At 40.7% G+C, this 16540-nt stretch overlaps 1 protein-coding gene across 5 annotated transcripts in view; it reads right to left on the bottom strand.

The window, feature by feature from the left end:
• Nucleotides 1-16344, bottom strand: part of mybl1 (v-myb avian myeloblastosis viral oncogene homolog-like 1) — a 72129-nt gene extending 55785 nt beyond the window's left edge. For all 5 annotated transcript variants that reach the window (XM_020532959.2, XM_048596334.1, XM_048596335.1 and 2 more), the window contains exon 1: nt 16020-16344. In XM_020532959.2, the coding sequence (XP_020388548.1) occupies nt 16020-16039 (20 nt within the window). In that variant the 5' untranslated portion in view covers nt 16040-16344. The remainder of the gene's footprint in view (nt 1-16019) is intronic.
• Between the last annotated feature and the right edge of the window lie 196 nt (nt 16345-16540).

Raw genomic sequence — 16540 nt, 5'->3', positions numbered from 1 at the left:
CTGCTGTGTTCCTCTAGCTCCACACTGTATTGACTCTGAAGAAAGCCGGTTTTTTTTTGCACTGGTTGCTACAAGATGCTGCCTTTACCCAGTAATTAAAGGGACTTTGTAGTTAGTATACCAATAGTACCTGTGCCTCCTGCAAAGGAGCAAAAAAAAAACCTGGAAAAGGAGGTCAAAGAACAGAAAGTTCTGGCAAATGAAAGAAACACCTCAACAAACCGTGTGGACTGGTGCTACTGAACAGAGTTTCCCAGTGTTTTTCCCTCCATACATAAACCAATTTTTTGTTTGTCTGCATTTATCTGTGTGAGTGAAGAAGTTTTAACTAATAAAACTAAATGTTAATAGTTCATAGCTGTTTACTTGCAATTAATATTTACTTATTTACAATAAACAGCAGTTATTTTCAAGTACTGGAACCTGGTCAGTGTTTTCTCTTAACAATTTTAACAAACAGGGATCAGGAACTTTGTGAGCTTTGATTAAATCATTTACTTTTGTGGCAACCTCAGCACACATTCCCAAGTGGGTTATAACACATGTGGTTACTTTTTTTTGACTGGTAAGCCTAGACAGAAAGTAGCAAGAATTGTAGAAACAAGTGTAGGTGATTTTATCCCTCAAACTACTCTTGTCATTTGATTAGCTCATGGACAAAGTATAGCAGTCCCTCATTACGGCATAGGATCACTGATCTTGGTTTTATGCTCAAGTCCTGCAGTCGGATTTGCCCATTTAACCCTGAAGTGAGAGTGCTACCTCTCGTGTTAACACTAGAAGAAATACCTTCCTGCATCTATCCTCCTAAACCCAAGCTCTTCAATTAAATCTCTCACCAGAATGACAAATCAAATTCATCCTATTTGTCCTCGTACATCTTAACCCAGTCACTGATGAATCTGCTCTGCAATTGCCTTATATGTATAGTTCCTAAAGATCTTTTCCTAAAAATGAAGGCATTACTCCAGATAGGGACAAAACAAAACAGTACAACTACAGCATAACACGCTTGTGTTCTAGCCCTCTTGAAATGAATGCCAGCCTTTATTAGCTTTGCCAATTTGTGTAACAGGACAACTAAAATTCTGCTCCGACATGGTTCTTAATTCCTTTCCATTAAGAACATATGCTAATTTGTTTTCTTCTGCACGTTGAACTTCATGTCATAATTTTAACTTTTGAATCTAAATATATCCTTTTGCAATTCCTTATTCTGATCTGCACAACTTATTGTGTCTCCAAATTAGTGTCACTGACAAACTTGGACAAGCAACTCTTTATTCCTTTTTCCAAGTCATTAATACACATCATGAAAAATGAAGGCTCCAACTTGGGAATAATAACTGTCCACACTATGCCATTCAAGAATCCTTCTTTCACCCTCATTGTTTCAATGTTATATAAAATATATATAAAAATAAATAAATAGGTAAATAAATAAATAAACATACACAAAGCACAGCAATCTCCAGGCATAGCCTATGCTACACAGTGTAGAAGGCCTGTGGCCACATGATAAGTTCTGGGCATGACTTATTTGCATGTTGAGCTCTTTAAGAGACAACATTTCAAGGTGATACCATGACATCCACTCCCCTCCAACTCCCCCAAAAGGCAGCTGTATGCTATAGATAGAAGTACATACATTGGGTAATAGCAAAATTAATTAGAGATAGCAAAATTTAAAGTACAGAAATCTCAGTTCATAAATCATTTCAATGTTCTGACAACTCTTCCAGCTTTTGTGTAACCTTCAGGAAATGCAGATTTTGTTCTTGGCTGTTCTTGGCCTGCAGGTGCTACACCAGTAGATTGATTGATGTCCTGATGTTCCATCACATTGTTATCATCTGGGTATGTTTTGTGCGATCACAATCCACAGATCAGCATATTCGACACTTCCCTTAGGTGGCTGCTGTTCCTCCAGTGCTCCATTAGATGCTGTGACTTTGTATAACCTGAGCTCTCTATGCATATCATGAACATCCGCAAATAACTATTTTCGCCATTACGGGTAATGTCACTCTGACCCGTTGTCCTATGCATGGCTAAAGTGAATCTGCATCTGCATGCCAGTCACGTACCACACCCCGTCTTCTTTGTTGAGCAGGATGTGGTGCATCTCGGAAGAATTTGGATAAGTGATGGGTTGACAAGCTTGCTCTCACTTATCCTCTGAACAGGATCTCTGCCAGTGAAAGTAACTCTATGTCCAGAGGTGGCAAGAACTGCAGATGCTGGAATCAAACAACACAGTGTGGAACTGGAGGAACACAGAGGCCAGGCAGCATCAGAGGAGCAGGAAAGAGGTGTAGCTCTGAGATGTAACAGGGCAACATAAATCTTGGTTTCATTGTCCTACACTTCAGTATGTGTGATTTAACAGTACAAACCAATTGCTGTTTGATCTAGGCTAATTTACTAACATTGTGGATAGCCCATGGTTCACAGCCCATCTACTGCACATATCCCTGAAAAGTTCTTCATTATGGTGTGGTGCAATGTCAGATATGATTCCTTTAGGTGCACCAAACAGACTAAATATGGCACTCAATGCATCTACCACAGACATGACTGAAGAGTTCCTTACCTGTCTGATAATTGGAAATGTGGAGAAATAATCAGTGTCTAAAATAAAGTAGTTCCCATTTATGGTAAATACATCAGTAGCTACTTTGGAACCAAGGACTGATGGAATCTCACAAGCATGTAGAGGTTCTCCATATTATTGTGGCTAGTGTCTGTGCCTTGCCTCACTGTTAAAGTTTTCTTGTACGTGAATGCTGCATCTTCTGAGATACAATAATGCATCACCTTTGAAACTTACTTTGACATTGAAGGGTCCAGGTACAATCCTGGACAAACTAAATGCATGCATTCTTAGACTCTTCTGCTGCCATCTGGTGATCTCATAAATGATCACAATGGTAAGACTGAGACTTGGTAGTCCTGTTACTGTTGGTCCACTTCTGACTACCAGTTAAAATAAATGTGGTTTTCAATGCCAAATTGCTACAATATTACATTGGCACACTAACAATTCAAGGGATTGATCACATATTATAGGCAGTCATCAGTTATACCACTGATTTCCAGTGTTGCTGCATGTTTATCAGAATTTGTACTGGTAGGATATTTGCACTAGCTGTCGTACCACTCTTGGTTTTGAGTGTGCGCTTGCCGATTTTCTTTGGGCAAGTAATATTGAATGTGGCAAAAGCTTTTACTTGGTTGACTTTATCCATTATTCATAAATGTGGAAAGCCTGATCCTCTGGTTGGAAGTTATTCCATTCTAGGTTTTGACTTGGGTTTATTTCACTGTGAACTGCATATATCTGCTTACATTTATATAGGTCTGTGGTACATTCCTTGTTGCTATTATGATACCACTAAGTCAGTCTTATGTTTGATTGTGTCTTTTTGCAAGCTCTGGTTGTATCTTTGGAACCAAATATCTTGTATATCTGTCCAATGTTCTTTTAAGCTGCATGCCTTGCCTGGAATGCAAGGTGTGACAGACTGCACTTGTCATACAGTTTACTTGCTTTGTGTCCTGACTGCAACATCAATAATGTGTGCTACACCTAAGCTTGCAGATGTCGTTTTCTGATTATGATGGTTTTGAATTTCATGCCATCTGCTTGCAGTGACCCTTCTGCTTCTTTCTGGTCCTTTCAGAAGTCTGGGGTATTGAATTTGGTTTGTTTTTTTTTAAAATGCAGAGGACAAACCTGGACAATTTACGATTGTTGGACAGATGCCACTATTGTAACTCTATTGGAACAGCCCCAATAGAGGCACGGCCAGTTCTGAGCCCATCTTCGATAATATTGTCGGAACACAGTATCAGCCAAGGCCTTTTTTTTTCAAAAAAAAAAAAAAATGCTAGTTTACCCATGTGTATTCATGGCATATTTTATTTTTAATTTATTTTTTCAACAATCCTTATTTCAGAATTTGATCCAATTTATTAAATACTGATTACTATCTAAAGTTCAAAAATTCTGCTGCTATTGAAATTTATGTTAGTTGTGAGGAAAAGCTAAAAAGCCCAGACTTTCTGGAGAACAGTGCAGCAGACACACCACCACTGACAGATTTACATTGCATTCTTATCGAAATAACTTCAGAGGCCAGTATCCCATCACCAAGTCACCCTTTATGTACATGTGAACAGTCCTTGACTTTAATACTGCCTCTTCAGAGTCAGCTATCAGAGTGTCATTACACTTCCCATTTTACAGTAAAGCATTTTCAGCTTCCAGTCTTGGTTCCAACTCATTGCTAGGGAGTGACTATGGCTCTGGAGTGCTTGGACATATCAGTCACTACGTTAAGCTGGATGCCTTTCAGGAAAAGACCTCATGTGAATTGGGAATCACTGACTGGACCAACTCTTGTTGCCCATCCCTTGAGAAGTGATGGTGAGCTTCCCCCTTAAAGTCCAAATGTGTTTGTGCATATAGTCATGTGCTCCCACCGTAGTAAAGAATTGCAGAACAATCTCAGCAAGGTTAAACCAACTATTGGATATTAAAACTTCCCAAAAGATGCTATGCATTGATATTTCTTTATAGACCCAAAAAACGTAAGTGAAACCGTTATTTGCCATCTCCCATGTCAGAAAATTCTGGCCAATATTTCAGTGACAAGAACAGATTTCATCACCCATTTATGTGGTAAGTTTCCAGAATAAGTCATCACATAACTATTTACATTACAAATTACATTCTCTAAGCATAGCCTGTTCACTTACATACTTCAACTAAACAGGATCCATGCTGTCTGCCAAAAGCTGGCAACAGTGAATAGCATGGCATGAAGCACTTTTCATTCTAGAAAGTAGGAAGGAAACATTCTTTGCTATTTTTCACCCATGATGTGCCTTCAAAAGAAAATCCAAATTTTCCTAAATATTATCAAAATTAAAAATTTAACAAAAGTAATTGCTAGCCATTATATTAAGGTGATACATTGAAAATGAGGTTTCAATTGTGACATTGACACTTTTGTTCCTACAAGTAGCAGTGTCTTCCGAAAAAGCAGTGCAAGTATCCAGATGATCGAGGAATGGGAGGCCAACTGAATTCCATAGACAGGGATCATTAACAGACAACTAGCCTAAAAACAGCATGGAAGTCTGACGGAAGCAGCAGAAATTGAGGTGGTCTGCAAGTTGCTGTCTGGGTCCCATGGTAACAGTAAAAAGGGTGGGAAAGGCAAGACATGGTTGATTTGCAAGCAACTCGCCAACTCCACACAGGCACTCCTGTTCCTGATAGCCCCAGAAATCTTGCTCTTCAATGGTCTGGCTAGGTCATTGTAGTCAGGACAATTGTGGCAGTTGTGATGCTGCTTTCCTGGTTAAAACATAAACATAGTTTCACGGAAAATGGGAGTAGGAATAGGTCTTTTTGCCCTTAAAGCTGCTCTACCATTCAATGACATCATGGCTTATCTGACTGTAGCCTGACCTCCATTTTCCTGCTTATTCCCCCTGTAAACCTTTGACTTTCTCATGAGGGAACACCCAGTCAGCATCTACTCTGTCAAGTTCCCTCAGAATCACCATTAGATCACCGATCAGTCTTCTAAACTCCAGTGTGTGTAGACCCAGTCTGCTTAAAAAGCCAAAAAAAAAAAAAAAAAACAAAAATCCCTTCAATTCCCGGGTTCAATTCCACCCTCGGGCGACAGTCTGTGTGGAGTTTGCACATTCTCCCTGTGTCTGCGTGGGTTTCCTCTGGGTGCTCCGGTTTCCTCCCACAGTCCAAAGATGTGCAAGCTAGGTGGATTGGCCAGGCTAAATTGCCCATAGTGTTCAGGGATGTGTAGATTAGGTGGGTTATCGGGAGGATGGGTTTGGGTAGGTGTTCCGAGGGTTGGTGCGGGCTTGTTGGGCTGAAGGGCCTGTTTCCACTCTGTAGGGATTCTATTCTATTCATCCCAGGAATCAATCCAGTGAATTTTCTCCAAACTACCTCAATACAAGTAATTCCTCCCTAAGTAGGGAGACCAAATCTGCACACAGTACTCCAAATGCAGTTTCACCAACATTCTGTCAAGTTGGAGCAAGTCCCCCTCTTGCAAAAAAAAGTGAACAATCCAACTGCCTTCCTAATTATTTGCTGTACTTGCATGCTAACCTTTTGCGATTTTTTCACAGGGACACCCAGATCCCTCTGTATTACAAAATTATCCTGTCTTTCTTCATGTAAAGAATATTTTCTATTCTTCCTGCCAAAGTAGATAAACTCATTTTCCCAATCTGACAAAATATTCAACCATTCATTTACGCTACTTATTTTCCCTACCTGTGACGTGGAGGTGCTGGTTTTGGACTAGGTTGGACAAGGTCAAAAATCAAACGACACCAGATTGTAGTCCTTCATCAGGTGTTGATGAAGGAACAATGCTCCAAAAGCTAATGTTTTCAAACAAACTTGTTGTCTATAACCCCGTGTCATGCGACTTTTGACCTTATCCCTACCCGGATCATTCTTTTCTCCCCTTCACGACTTGCTTTCCCATGCATCTTTATATCATCAGCAAATTTGGCTAAAACATTGTCAGTCCCTTCATCCAAGTCATCAATATAGCTTATAAATAGACGAGGTCCCAATGCTGAACCCTCTGTCAGAGCACGAGATTTGCCTACCTGAAAATGCCCCATTTATTCCAAACGTCAATCGCCTGAGCAAGCACTTGTTCATTCATGAGCAAGTCAGTAAACATGGATGCATGAATGAGGCACTCATAGGGAAGCAAGAAGAGAGTGTGCATGCTTGGGGATAAATTAAGCACCATGTGGTTGCATCGGGAGATAGGAAGCATTGTACATGTACAGGGCAGTGGGTGCACGCATAGCGTAGGAGGAAAAGAAAAACAGTGCGGGCAGAAAGGACGGATCCAAAGGGCCCATGTGTGGGAGGGTGGAAGCAGGTGCGAGCATAGGCGGAAGGGAAAGGAGGAGAAGTGAAAGCAGCATTGTGTGAGGGAGGAAGGGAAGAGGAGTGGTACATAAAGAAATGAGGTGAGTGGGGCGGGGGGAGGGTTCAGCAAGGGAGCGAGTTGCAGGACAAAGCAGGCGAGAGCGGAGGGGCGGGGGGGGGGGGAGCGTGCACAAGGGTGTGGGTGGGTACATGGAGTGGCACTAGTATGCTGGGGGATGGAAGGTGGTGGCCTTTGGGGAGTGCGCAGAGGTGGGACACAGTGGGTGTACGAACAAGAGGCACAGGGGGAACAACAGGAGGGGGATGGGGAGTATGGGGATGTAGGGGAAGGGGAAGTCAGGCACACATGTGGGAACAGTGCACACAGTCAGGACGTGTCCACACTGATGGGAATTAGAGGGCCACATGCTTGAGGGGGGTAGTTTAGGCTACAAGGGTAAGAGGGAGTCAGAGGGCACACAGGAGGGAAGTGGTCAGGGAGAGTGGGAGTGCACAAAGGAGTGGAAAAGGGTTAAAAAGGGCGAGGCATGAGGCAGCAAACTCTCAAACAGAGGCGAAATGGTGGTAATGTCAATGGCCTAGTAATCCAGAGGATCAGTTTATTGTTCTGGGAATATGGTTTTGAATGTCATCTCTGCAAATGGTGAAACCTGAACTCAATAGAAATATGAAAAATAAAATTTAAATCTAATGGTGACCATGTTACCATTGTTGATGGTTGTAAAAACCCATCTGCTTTACTAATGCCCTTTTAGGGATTAAACATGATGCCTCCACCCACAACTGCCCTCTGAAGTGACTCTAACAAGCCACTCAGTTCAAGGGGAATTATGGATGGACAATAAATACTGGCCCAGCAGTGATGCCATATCCCAAGAATGAGAATATAAAGTTAACACTTCACACCAAGAGTTTTTCCACATATCACCTTTGTTCCTTTTGCCAATTACTTTAGATCCGTGTCTTCTGTTTCTCAATTCTTTCTGCTCTGTCCAGACCCCTCATAGATTTGAATACCTCTATCAAATCTCTTCTCAAAACTTTTCTCCAAGGATAACAGTCCTAACTGCTCCATCCAACCCCACTTGCTGCTGAAATCAAGCAAACATGGGCAAGTGTTATGTAACATGTATAAGGCATTGATATGATTCTGTTATCAGGCAGCTGAGGTGCCCACATCTCAGAAATCAAATACACTTGAGACACCACTGATCTTCCATGGCTTCCAACTCTCCAGTTGTCAGTTACTATATCTGTGAAAAACCCAAACACCTTCACTTTTCTCCATATTTAGTACACGTTTGTCTTGCAATAAAAGGAAAGAACAGGCCAAAGAGTAATAACACTAGCATACATTCATCACTAGCATTAGATGAGGGTGACTATCAGGAAGATACAAGACATTGCATAGGGCTGAGGGAGCATGGCGGTGGATAGAAAGGTGGTGATGCGAGGAAGAAGCACAAAGAAAATGAAAGATGGTGAGACTCTTTACACTCACTTGAAAAACAGTTCGAAAGGGACTGGGTAGTGGTGAGCATCACATGTTGGTGAGCATGCAGTTATACACATCTTTTCAGACTGATTAGGTACTAGAATGTTTACGACACTGAAAACGTGAAGGAAAATGACAATACTCCTGATGCTCTGAGTTATGTCTAATCATGACTGCTTTGTAGCATTGTTGGAGAAAAGGCATTTGCCTTGCACTGCTCCCACAAATATATCAAAGGAAGATACTATTAAAAAATGAACCACATGACAGTGCTCAGGCAGCACAGTGGCTCAGTGGTTAGCACTGTTGCCTCACAGCACCAGGGACTTGGGTTCAATTCCACCCTTGGATGACTATTTGTGTGGAATTTGAACGCTTTCTCTGCAACTGCATGGGGTTCCTCTTGGTGCTCCAGTTTCCTCCCACAGTCCAAAGATGTGCAGATTAGGCGGACTGGCCACGGGAAATGCAGGGTGACGGGGATAGGGTAGGGGGATGGGTCCAGTCGGGATGCTTTTTGGAGGATCGGTGCAGACTCGATGGGCTGAATGGCCTGTTTCCACACTGTAGGGTTCTGTGATTCTATGACATCCTTGAATTTATATTGCTATCGTTTCCTCTAAATTCCTTTGGATTGGATGACCACATCTCACCTTACCCACCACTCATTTTCAGATTTCCCACCTTATCCAGTATCAGAGTCACTCTTCACTCAGTTAACATTACAGTCATACTTTAAAACAGAAACAATATTCTGATAGATACGCATATGCAAACTACAATACAAATTCTGTCAGCTACTTGGCACTTTGAGTACGTTAACCTAGTTTCTCAACCACCATTTGCAACTTCCCCTCCAACCCACTCAATACCCCAACTTAGAAACATATCACAGTTCCTTCAGTGTTGCTGGGTCAAAATGCTGGAATTTCCTTAATAACAGTACTGTGGGAATACCTACACCATTATAAAAGGTACCTCACTACCATCTTCTCAAAGGCAACTGGGGATGTGCAATAAGTGCTAGCCCACCCAGTGAAGCCCACATCCCATGAAAACAATTTTTAAAAAATCTTTTTGGAAAGAAGAAAGGTGCCATGCCTACATTACGTAAAGCCTACCTCACTATGACTTTAATATGCTAACTTTGAAACAAACTTAATTGCTTTTGTTTAGACACAGTGTAAACATCATTTATTGTGGAAACAATGACATATCAAGTGCAACTACAAAGATAACAAAAAGAGGTCTCTCTCCAATGCATATTCTAGCTTTCAAATACCAGAATTTATAACTCTGCTCCATTCAGGATGCAAAAATGTTATTGTTTTCAGGAACGTAACTAATATTTTCCAGAGTCATTAATTAAAAATTATATAGCCACTCAAAAATCCTATGCAGTTTTGTTCTGTGTTGCACAAATTAAACATCGTGTAGGATGTAGAACCTTTGTTTTTCCTAACCCATTTCAATCTACATAATGGTAATCTAGGCAAAAAGTTTTGAAATTTTCAAATAAAAATATTTCAATATATTTCACTTTATTGTTACTCCTGATCACGTGCAATCCTTGTGGTCTATGGAGTAGCTCCCTCATCTTCACTAATTCTGTGACATGGCATTTCACCCACCTATGACTGACTCGGCTTCACTACCCACAGATATTAGCTTTCCCCTGGTCCTTGTAATCTGTTAGTGAACTAGATCCAAAAGTAGGTGCCAACCCATCCAAGGCTACAACATATCTTCTGGATCACAGTTGTGCCCATTACTCTTCTGCCATCTAGTCCAACTAAAAACTTTGGCTAGCCATCGTTTTCAACAGATACCAAAAAACTTCCCATTCGTCACTCAAGTCGGGCCAAACAAAACTCTTCAAATCTTTGGCAACTCTCATTCTCCGGTGATGGGTAACATGCAATAGTATGAAGTCAAGCATGTGTCAAGGAGTGGTTCTCTATTCAAGAAACCCTCGAATTGTTCCTTCCAATGAGCTCTAATTGCCAATGTCCTTGAAATCCACTGTTTCTTAGTTCTGACAGCTCTGAAGAATCCACATGTGTCGTGGCTATCAGCAAGTTGCTGGATTTCCTGCACTGTCTCCACGTTCCATCTGTTCTTCAGGCCATGGGAATTTTGTTGGAGCTCAGTCTGCCTGTGTCTATACGCCTGCATTCTTCTTTTCAGGTTTTGGTGGTGTTTCAGGAGTGCCTTGTTCTGGCAATTTAGTAGCTCCAGGACTTCCTGGTCATTCTTGTCAAATCAATCTTTAGATTTCTCTACCAGAAAATATTGAGTCTACTCGCAGCTGCTATTTACAATGAATTTGAGGAAAAACTGCATGTTCTGTACATTCTGTAATTCCTGTCTATTGACTGTCAGCAGGTTGGCTGTAAGGCACAAGGGACTGAACTGTGAAAGGTAATTGCAGTTATCCTCTACGGCATAGCACTATCTGGTGACTTCACAAAGTTTAAAATTACATAGCACAGCAAATTTTGAGACACTTCAGTTTATAGACTTGTGAAAAGTGACATTAGATTCAAACAATAATTCCATACATAATAAAATACAGCACAGGAACAGGCCTTTGGCCCACCAAGCCTGTACTGATTCTTAATCCTTATTTAGGCCCACTATTTATTACCCATATACAGTTTCTATCCCTCTTCGCCTCTCATTCATGTGTCTAGCAATGTTTAAGACGTACCTTGATAATGTGCCCGCTTCCACCACCTCAAATGGCAGTGCATTCCAGGCACCCACTACCCTCTGTATGAAAAGTCTGCCCTGCACTTCTCCCCTAAACTATCCCCCTCTCACCTTGAACCTGTGCACTTTTGTAGTTGACCTTTCCATCCTGGAAAAGGGCCCCCGACTATCCACCCGATCTACTAATCTCAATTTTGTAGACCTCTACCAGGTCACCCCTCAGCATCCCTCTTTCCAGTGAAAACAATCCAAGTTTATCCAATCTCTCGTCATAATTTAAAGGCTCCAGATCAAGTAACATCCTGGTAATCCTCCTCTGCACTGTCTCGAAAGCATCCACAGCCTTCTGGTAGTATGACGACCAGAACTGCATGCAATGTTCCAAATGTGGCCTAATTAACAAGTTTTATACAGATGTAACGTAACTTGCCAAATTTTATATTTGATGCGCGAGCCGATGAAGGCAAGCGTGCTGTATGCTTTCTTGACTACCTTATAGACCTGTGTTGCCACTATATTAAGTGAATATTCACTGATTGTTATCTTGAGGGCAAAATAAAATGTAATAAACTCAAGAAATTATAGCAACACAGAAGAATAACAGAAAATGAGGAAAGGAAAAGAACAGACAACACTAGAACAGAAGAAATATGTCACAAAGCACTAAACTGCTCTGGTGGATTTTGGTAAACCTCGAATCAACTCCTTCAGCATACTATATTTTTAAAATTCATTCATGGAATATGGGTCTCACTCAAGTTTAGCATTTCTTGGCCATCCCCAATTGCCCTTGGAATAATGGGCCCATTCGAAGGTGCCCACATGCTCATTTTCTAGTGACAAGAGTTTTGGGAATTAGTGATCGATGGTAATTTGTCAGAACTCTCATTAGGTACAGAATTACTGAGCACTTGGACAAATATGAACTGATCAGAAAGCCAGCATGTATTTATAAATGACAAGTGTCTATAAAACCTAATTTAAATTTTGAGGCTATTAATGTGGCAGGATAAATGCAAAATACTGTGCATTCTGGAAATTTGAAGTAAAAATAGAAAATGTTGAAGCAACTCAGCAGGTCTGGCAGCATCTGTGGAGAGAGAAAGAGAGTTAATGTCGAGTCCGATAATGATAAGTCAGAACTCTGAAGAGTCATATCAGACTCAAAACGTCAGCTCTATTTTCTCTCAGATGTTGCTGACTGACATGGCTAAGGAATTGAAGTGGTTGGACACAGTAAGAATAATACAAAGTGACACAATATGACTTGCGCCATCCACCTAGCAGCATTAGCTTTTCATTATATTTACCCACGATCGGGAGATGGAATAGTTTAATGATATCAATTTGGAAGGACACAATAAATAGCATAGTTAGGAGCATTAAATTGTAAAGGACATTATGATTAAAGATGTGTGATTTATCATTTTTGGAGGTTGGATTGCAAAAGTATTGTATGAGCATTTTTTAATGACAAAATTCTTCATAAAAATAAACAAGGTCATTCTCTTTCTACGACAGTGACTTAATCCAGTAAATGTCTACAAATAAATGACTGCAAACCCATGGTGTTAAATGAAAAGTTGTTTATGTATCACGTGGGGTTTACGACAGATATAGAGTAAACATACAAAGCTGCTGGGATTTGTTTACAGTTCCAAAGAATCTAGGATGAGCAAGTCTTTTTTTTTAAAAAAACAAAAGAGTTCAGAATACACTAGTTTTGAGTTTACAAGCCAGTTTAGTTTCTCTCCTAGAAGCACTTCAGAAAACAAGCTACTTCTAAGGTTTGGTTTCAGGTATGTCAAACCCTGGAGAGAGTTTGTTTAAAAAATTGCAGATTATTAGAGTTGAGAAAGTTTAAGCTTTCAGATTTGTGGAAAAGTTCAGATCAAGAGATTTTAAAAGGACTCATTAAACTGTCTCCACAGACAATGGGAAAGAACGTGGGAGGATTTGGTGGACTCCTTTAGGAGTAGACTGCTGAAGAATTGAGATCTGATCCAGGTAAAATAGAATGCCACTGATATTGGTAGACAAAGCGATAAATGAGCCTGAAGTGGTCTCTGATGCAGAAAAGGTTGAGCACAAGTCAAGGCAAAGTCTCGCGAAGGGAAATTTTGGTCACAAACAATCAAATGATGGGAGAAAGTAAAATGAAGCAGTGAACGATTCTGTGTGATAAACATCAGTTCAAAATACAAATGAGATCCAAGCTAAATACAAAAATTTCAGACAGGTGTGAGAAAATGGCAGAAGGAGTATAAGAGATTTGCAGTTAACATAAGAAGGTAGCAAGAGGAGTGGCAGAACCCATTCAGACATAGTCACAGAGACAGAAAACATTGTTGAGTTACTTAATGATGACTTAGCATCTATCTTCACCAGGGAAGATGTTGTGCAAGCCATAATGAAAGAGGAAGTTGAGAGACTTAAAGGCTAAAAATTGATAAAAGTATTAACTACAGCTGCTGTACTTAGCTGATAAACCAAAGTGGATGATATATATGAGGTTGTCTGATGAAGGAAAAATGGTGGAAATTACATTAGCACTGATCATAATCTTCCAATCCTCTTGTAATTATAGCAAGAGAGTGAAGATCAACTCAGCAACTACAGGCCAGTCAGTGTTAAGAAATGTTTTAGAAATTATAATTCAGGACAAACAGTTACTTCGACAAAGTGTGGATTTATCAAGGCCGAATCATATTTAATTAATACAAAAGCATTAAAAACTGCAAAGGCCTGAAAAACAGATCATCGTTAGGCAGCATGTGTGAAGAAAAACAGAGTTACCTGTCTGGCTGAGTACTTTTATCTTGTGTTTGAATTTCACGTTATTTAAGAAAAAAAACTTGAATTAAATTAGTTAAAAGTAACAGAACAGTTGAGGGCAACATGTTTAAAAGTTGTGTACACAGACTTCTAAAAGACATTTGATAAAATGTCTCATAACAGGTTTGCCAATAAAGTTGAATCCATAGGTAGTGGATACAAAATTGGTTGAAAGACTGGAAACAGTTGTGGTGAATGGTTGATATGTGGTTGATGTAGGGTTCCCCAGGAGCCAGTGCTATGAACTTAGTTTTCCTTGATCTATGTTAATGACAAATTTGTGTGGATGGCACAATTTCAAAAATTTAGATCAGAAAACTTGGAAGTTGTGTGAACTTGAGGAGTAGAGCAATCACTTCAAGAGGTCAAAGCAGGTTGATGGGAGTGGGTAGATTAAATTTAATACAAAGTGAAACTTACATTCTGTTAGAAAATTCAAGAAAAGGCAAGAAAAAAATGAAGGCACAATTCTTAAGGGGTGCAAGAAGAAAGAGACCTAGGGTGTATGTGTGCATGTATTGTACAGAGTGGCTGGGCTGATTGAGAAAGCAATTAACACATCCTTCGTTTACGAATAGAAGTCGAGTAAAAATTCAATGTAGTAATGATAAACCTCATCGTTTATCCTCAACTGTAATTTTGTCTCCAAGAAGGGTGTGAAAGCTTCAGAGTGAGAACAGAAAACATTGGTGAGAATAGTTCTAGGGATGAGAGACTTCAGTTAAGAGAAAAGGCTATTGTCCTTAGAGAAGGTTAAGAGAAGTTTTTGATAGATGTGTTCAAAATCATCAGGGATCTAGATAGCATGGGTAGGAAGAAGCTATAGTCCTGTGTAAGAGCCAGAGGACACCAAGTTAAGGTGAATGATAAAACAAACAGTGCAGGAAAAACAATTTTTCAAAACAACAACTGAGTGACTAGGATCCAGCATACACTGCCTAAGTGTGGGGTGGTGGCAAATTCATTCGTGGCTTTCAAAAGAGAATTGGATAAGTGGCCAAAGTCTTTTTTAAAAAAAGTGTTAGCTTGCAGAAAAAGATCAAGGGGAATGGGATTAGGCAAACTACTCTTGTAGAGAGACAGCTCAGGCAATAGGCTGAATGGCTTCCTTCCACACTGGAACCATTCTACAAATCTGCTTGATTAACTCGTCATTTCAGATAAAATTATTCACCTGAATACCGAGTACCAAGAACGTATCAGGGTAAACTAACTTATTTCTAGCTTACATGAAATGGACTTGATTTCTGTCATTTATTACATGGAAGAATAGGCAAGAAAACCTAAATCCATTTAGCTGGTACTCGTTAAAACTATTCTGAAGATCCCATTTAACGCTTTCACGATAAACGGTGGAATTCACGTGAGATTCAAGGACAGAAAATAAAACTCGGACCTTAATTAAAGATAGTTGGTGTTCCTCTCTCCTCGTATTCTAACGCAACAGAAAAAAAACAAAACCTGGGTAATGTTATTCTATCGATTTATTCATGGATAATCTAAGCCTACAATCAACTTGACAACTAAAGACGGTAGTGATTTGGACCGAATCCTAGCAATTGCTATTGGCCAACTGCTGCCAATTTTACTTTTGGCCAGGTTCTGTGATCAGTTTCACAGCGATGTTGCACGCCCAGCTATGATGTGGCGTGTTATACCTCCAAGAACACAGGAATGACAACTCAACAGGTTGAAAATTTGTCACGTTATACCTGATGCACTGTGCATATTCAACTTTGAACTTTAGCAGCTCCCTAATAAATTTACCTAGCTGAAAGTAAACATACGCAAAGCTGCCTTTTGCAAAACTAATCATAATATGACAATGATCCATAGGCGCTTCATTTAGTTTTGTTTTGATAATACATTTGTACAGGAATAACTGCAAACATCGCAGGTTCCGTGTAACTCGCTGCAGGCAGCTGACAGCCAGAACAACTTTCAAAAATAAAAAAAAGACAGCTCAATGTTCCATGCTAGTAATCCCGATGAGTGAGAAACCACCCGCAGAGCACTCACCTCCGAGCTCGCTTGGCCATCACTGACAGGGACGGTTGTCTCCCTTTTCTGCCTTCCCCACCTCCTCAATCAATCACTCCGCTCGGGGGCTCCGGGATGGTTAGTCTCCGATCATTAATACATGGGCTGAAGGTCGCTGTTGGCTGACTGAGTACCAGCGGTGGGGTCACCATATCCCCAAGCAGCCCGGAGAGAGAAAGACTATGTATGTATGTATGTATGTGGCTATAGGGGAGCTCAGCTCTCCACTGCTGCCTCTCAGCCACTCTCCTGCTCCGTTTCTATATCCCGCCAAATCTCGCGCCCTGCCTTCCCTCTCAAACACTCCCCGACAACATTTGAATGTGCGCACGCGTCCTGACCGTTCATAGGGCCCGCCGTGCGAGGGGGGCGGCGCGAGCTGTAGCGCGGGCACGTGACAGGCACTCTGGAAATTGTAGTCCACATCGAAGCCTGTGCGCCTTGACGGCGAACTTCGACTGCGCGGGCACGTTACAGGCACTCTGGGAATTGTAGTCTAC

This window comes from Rhincodon typus, chromosome 4, assembly GCF_021869965.1.
Source record: "Rhincodon typus isolate 14 chromosome 4, sRhiTyp1.1, whole genome shotgun sequence".
Classification (NCBI taxonomy): domain Eukaryota; kingdom Metazoa; phylum Chordata; class Chondrichthyes; order Orectolobiformes; family Rhincodontidae; genus Rhincodon; species Rhincodon typus.
This window is presented reverse-complemented; position numbering and strand designations above follow the sequence as displayed.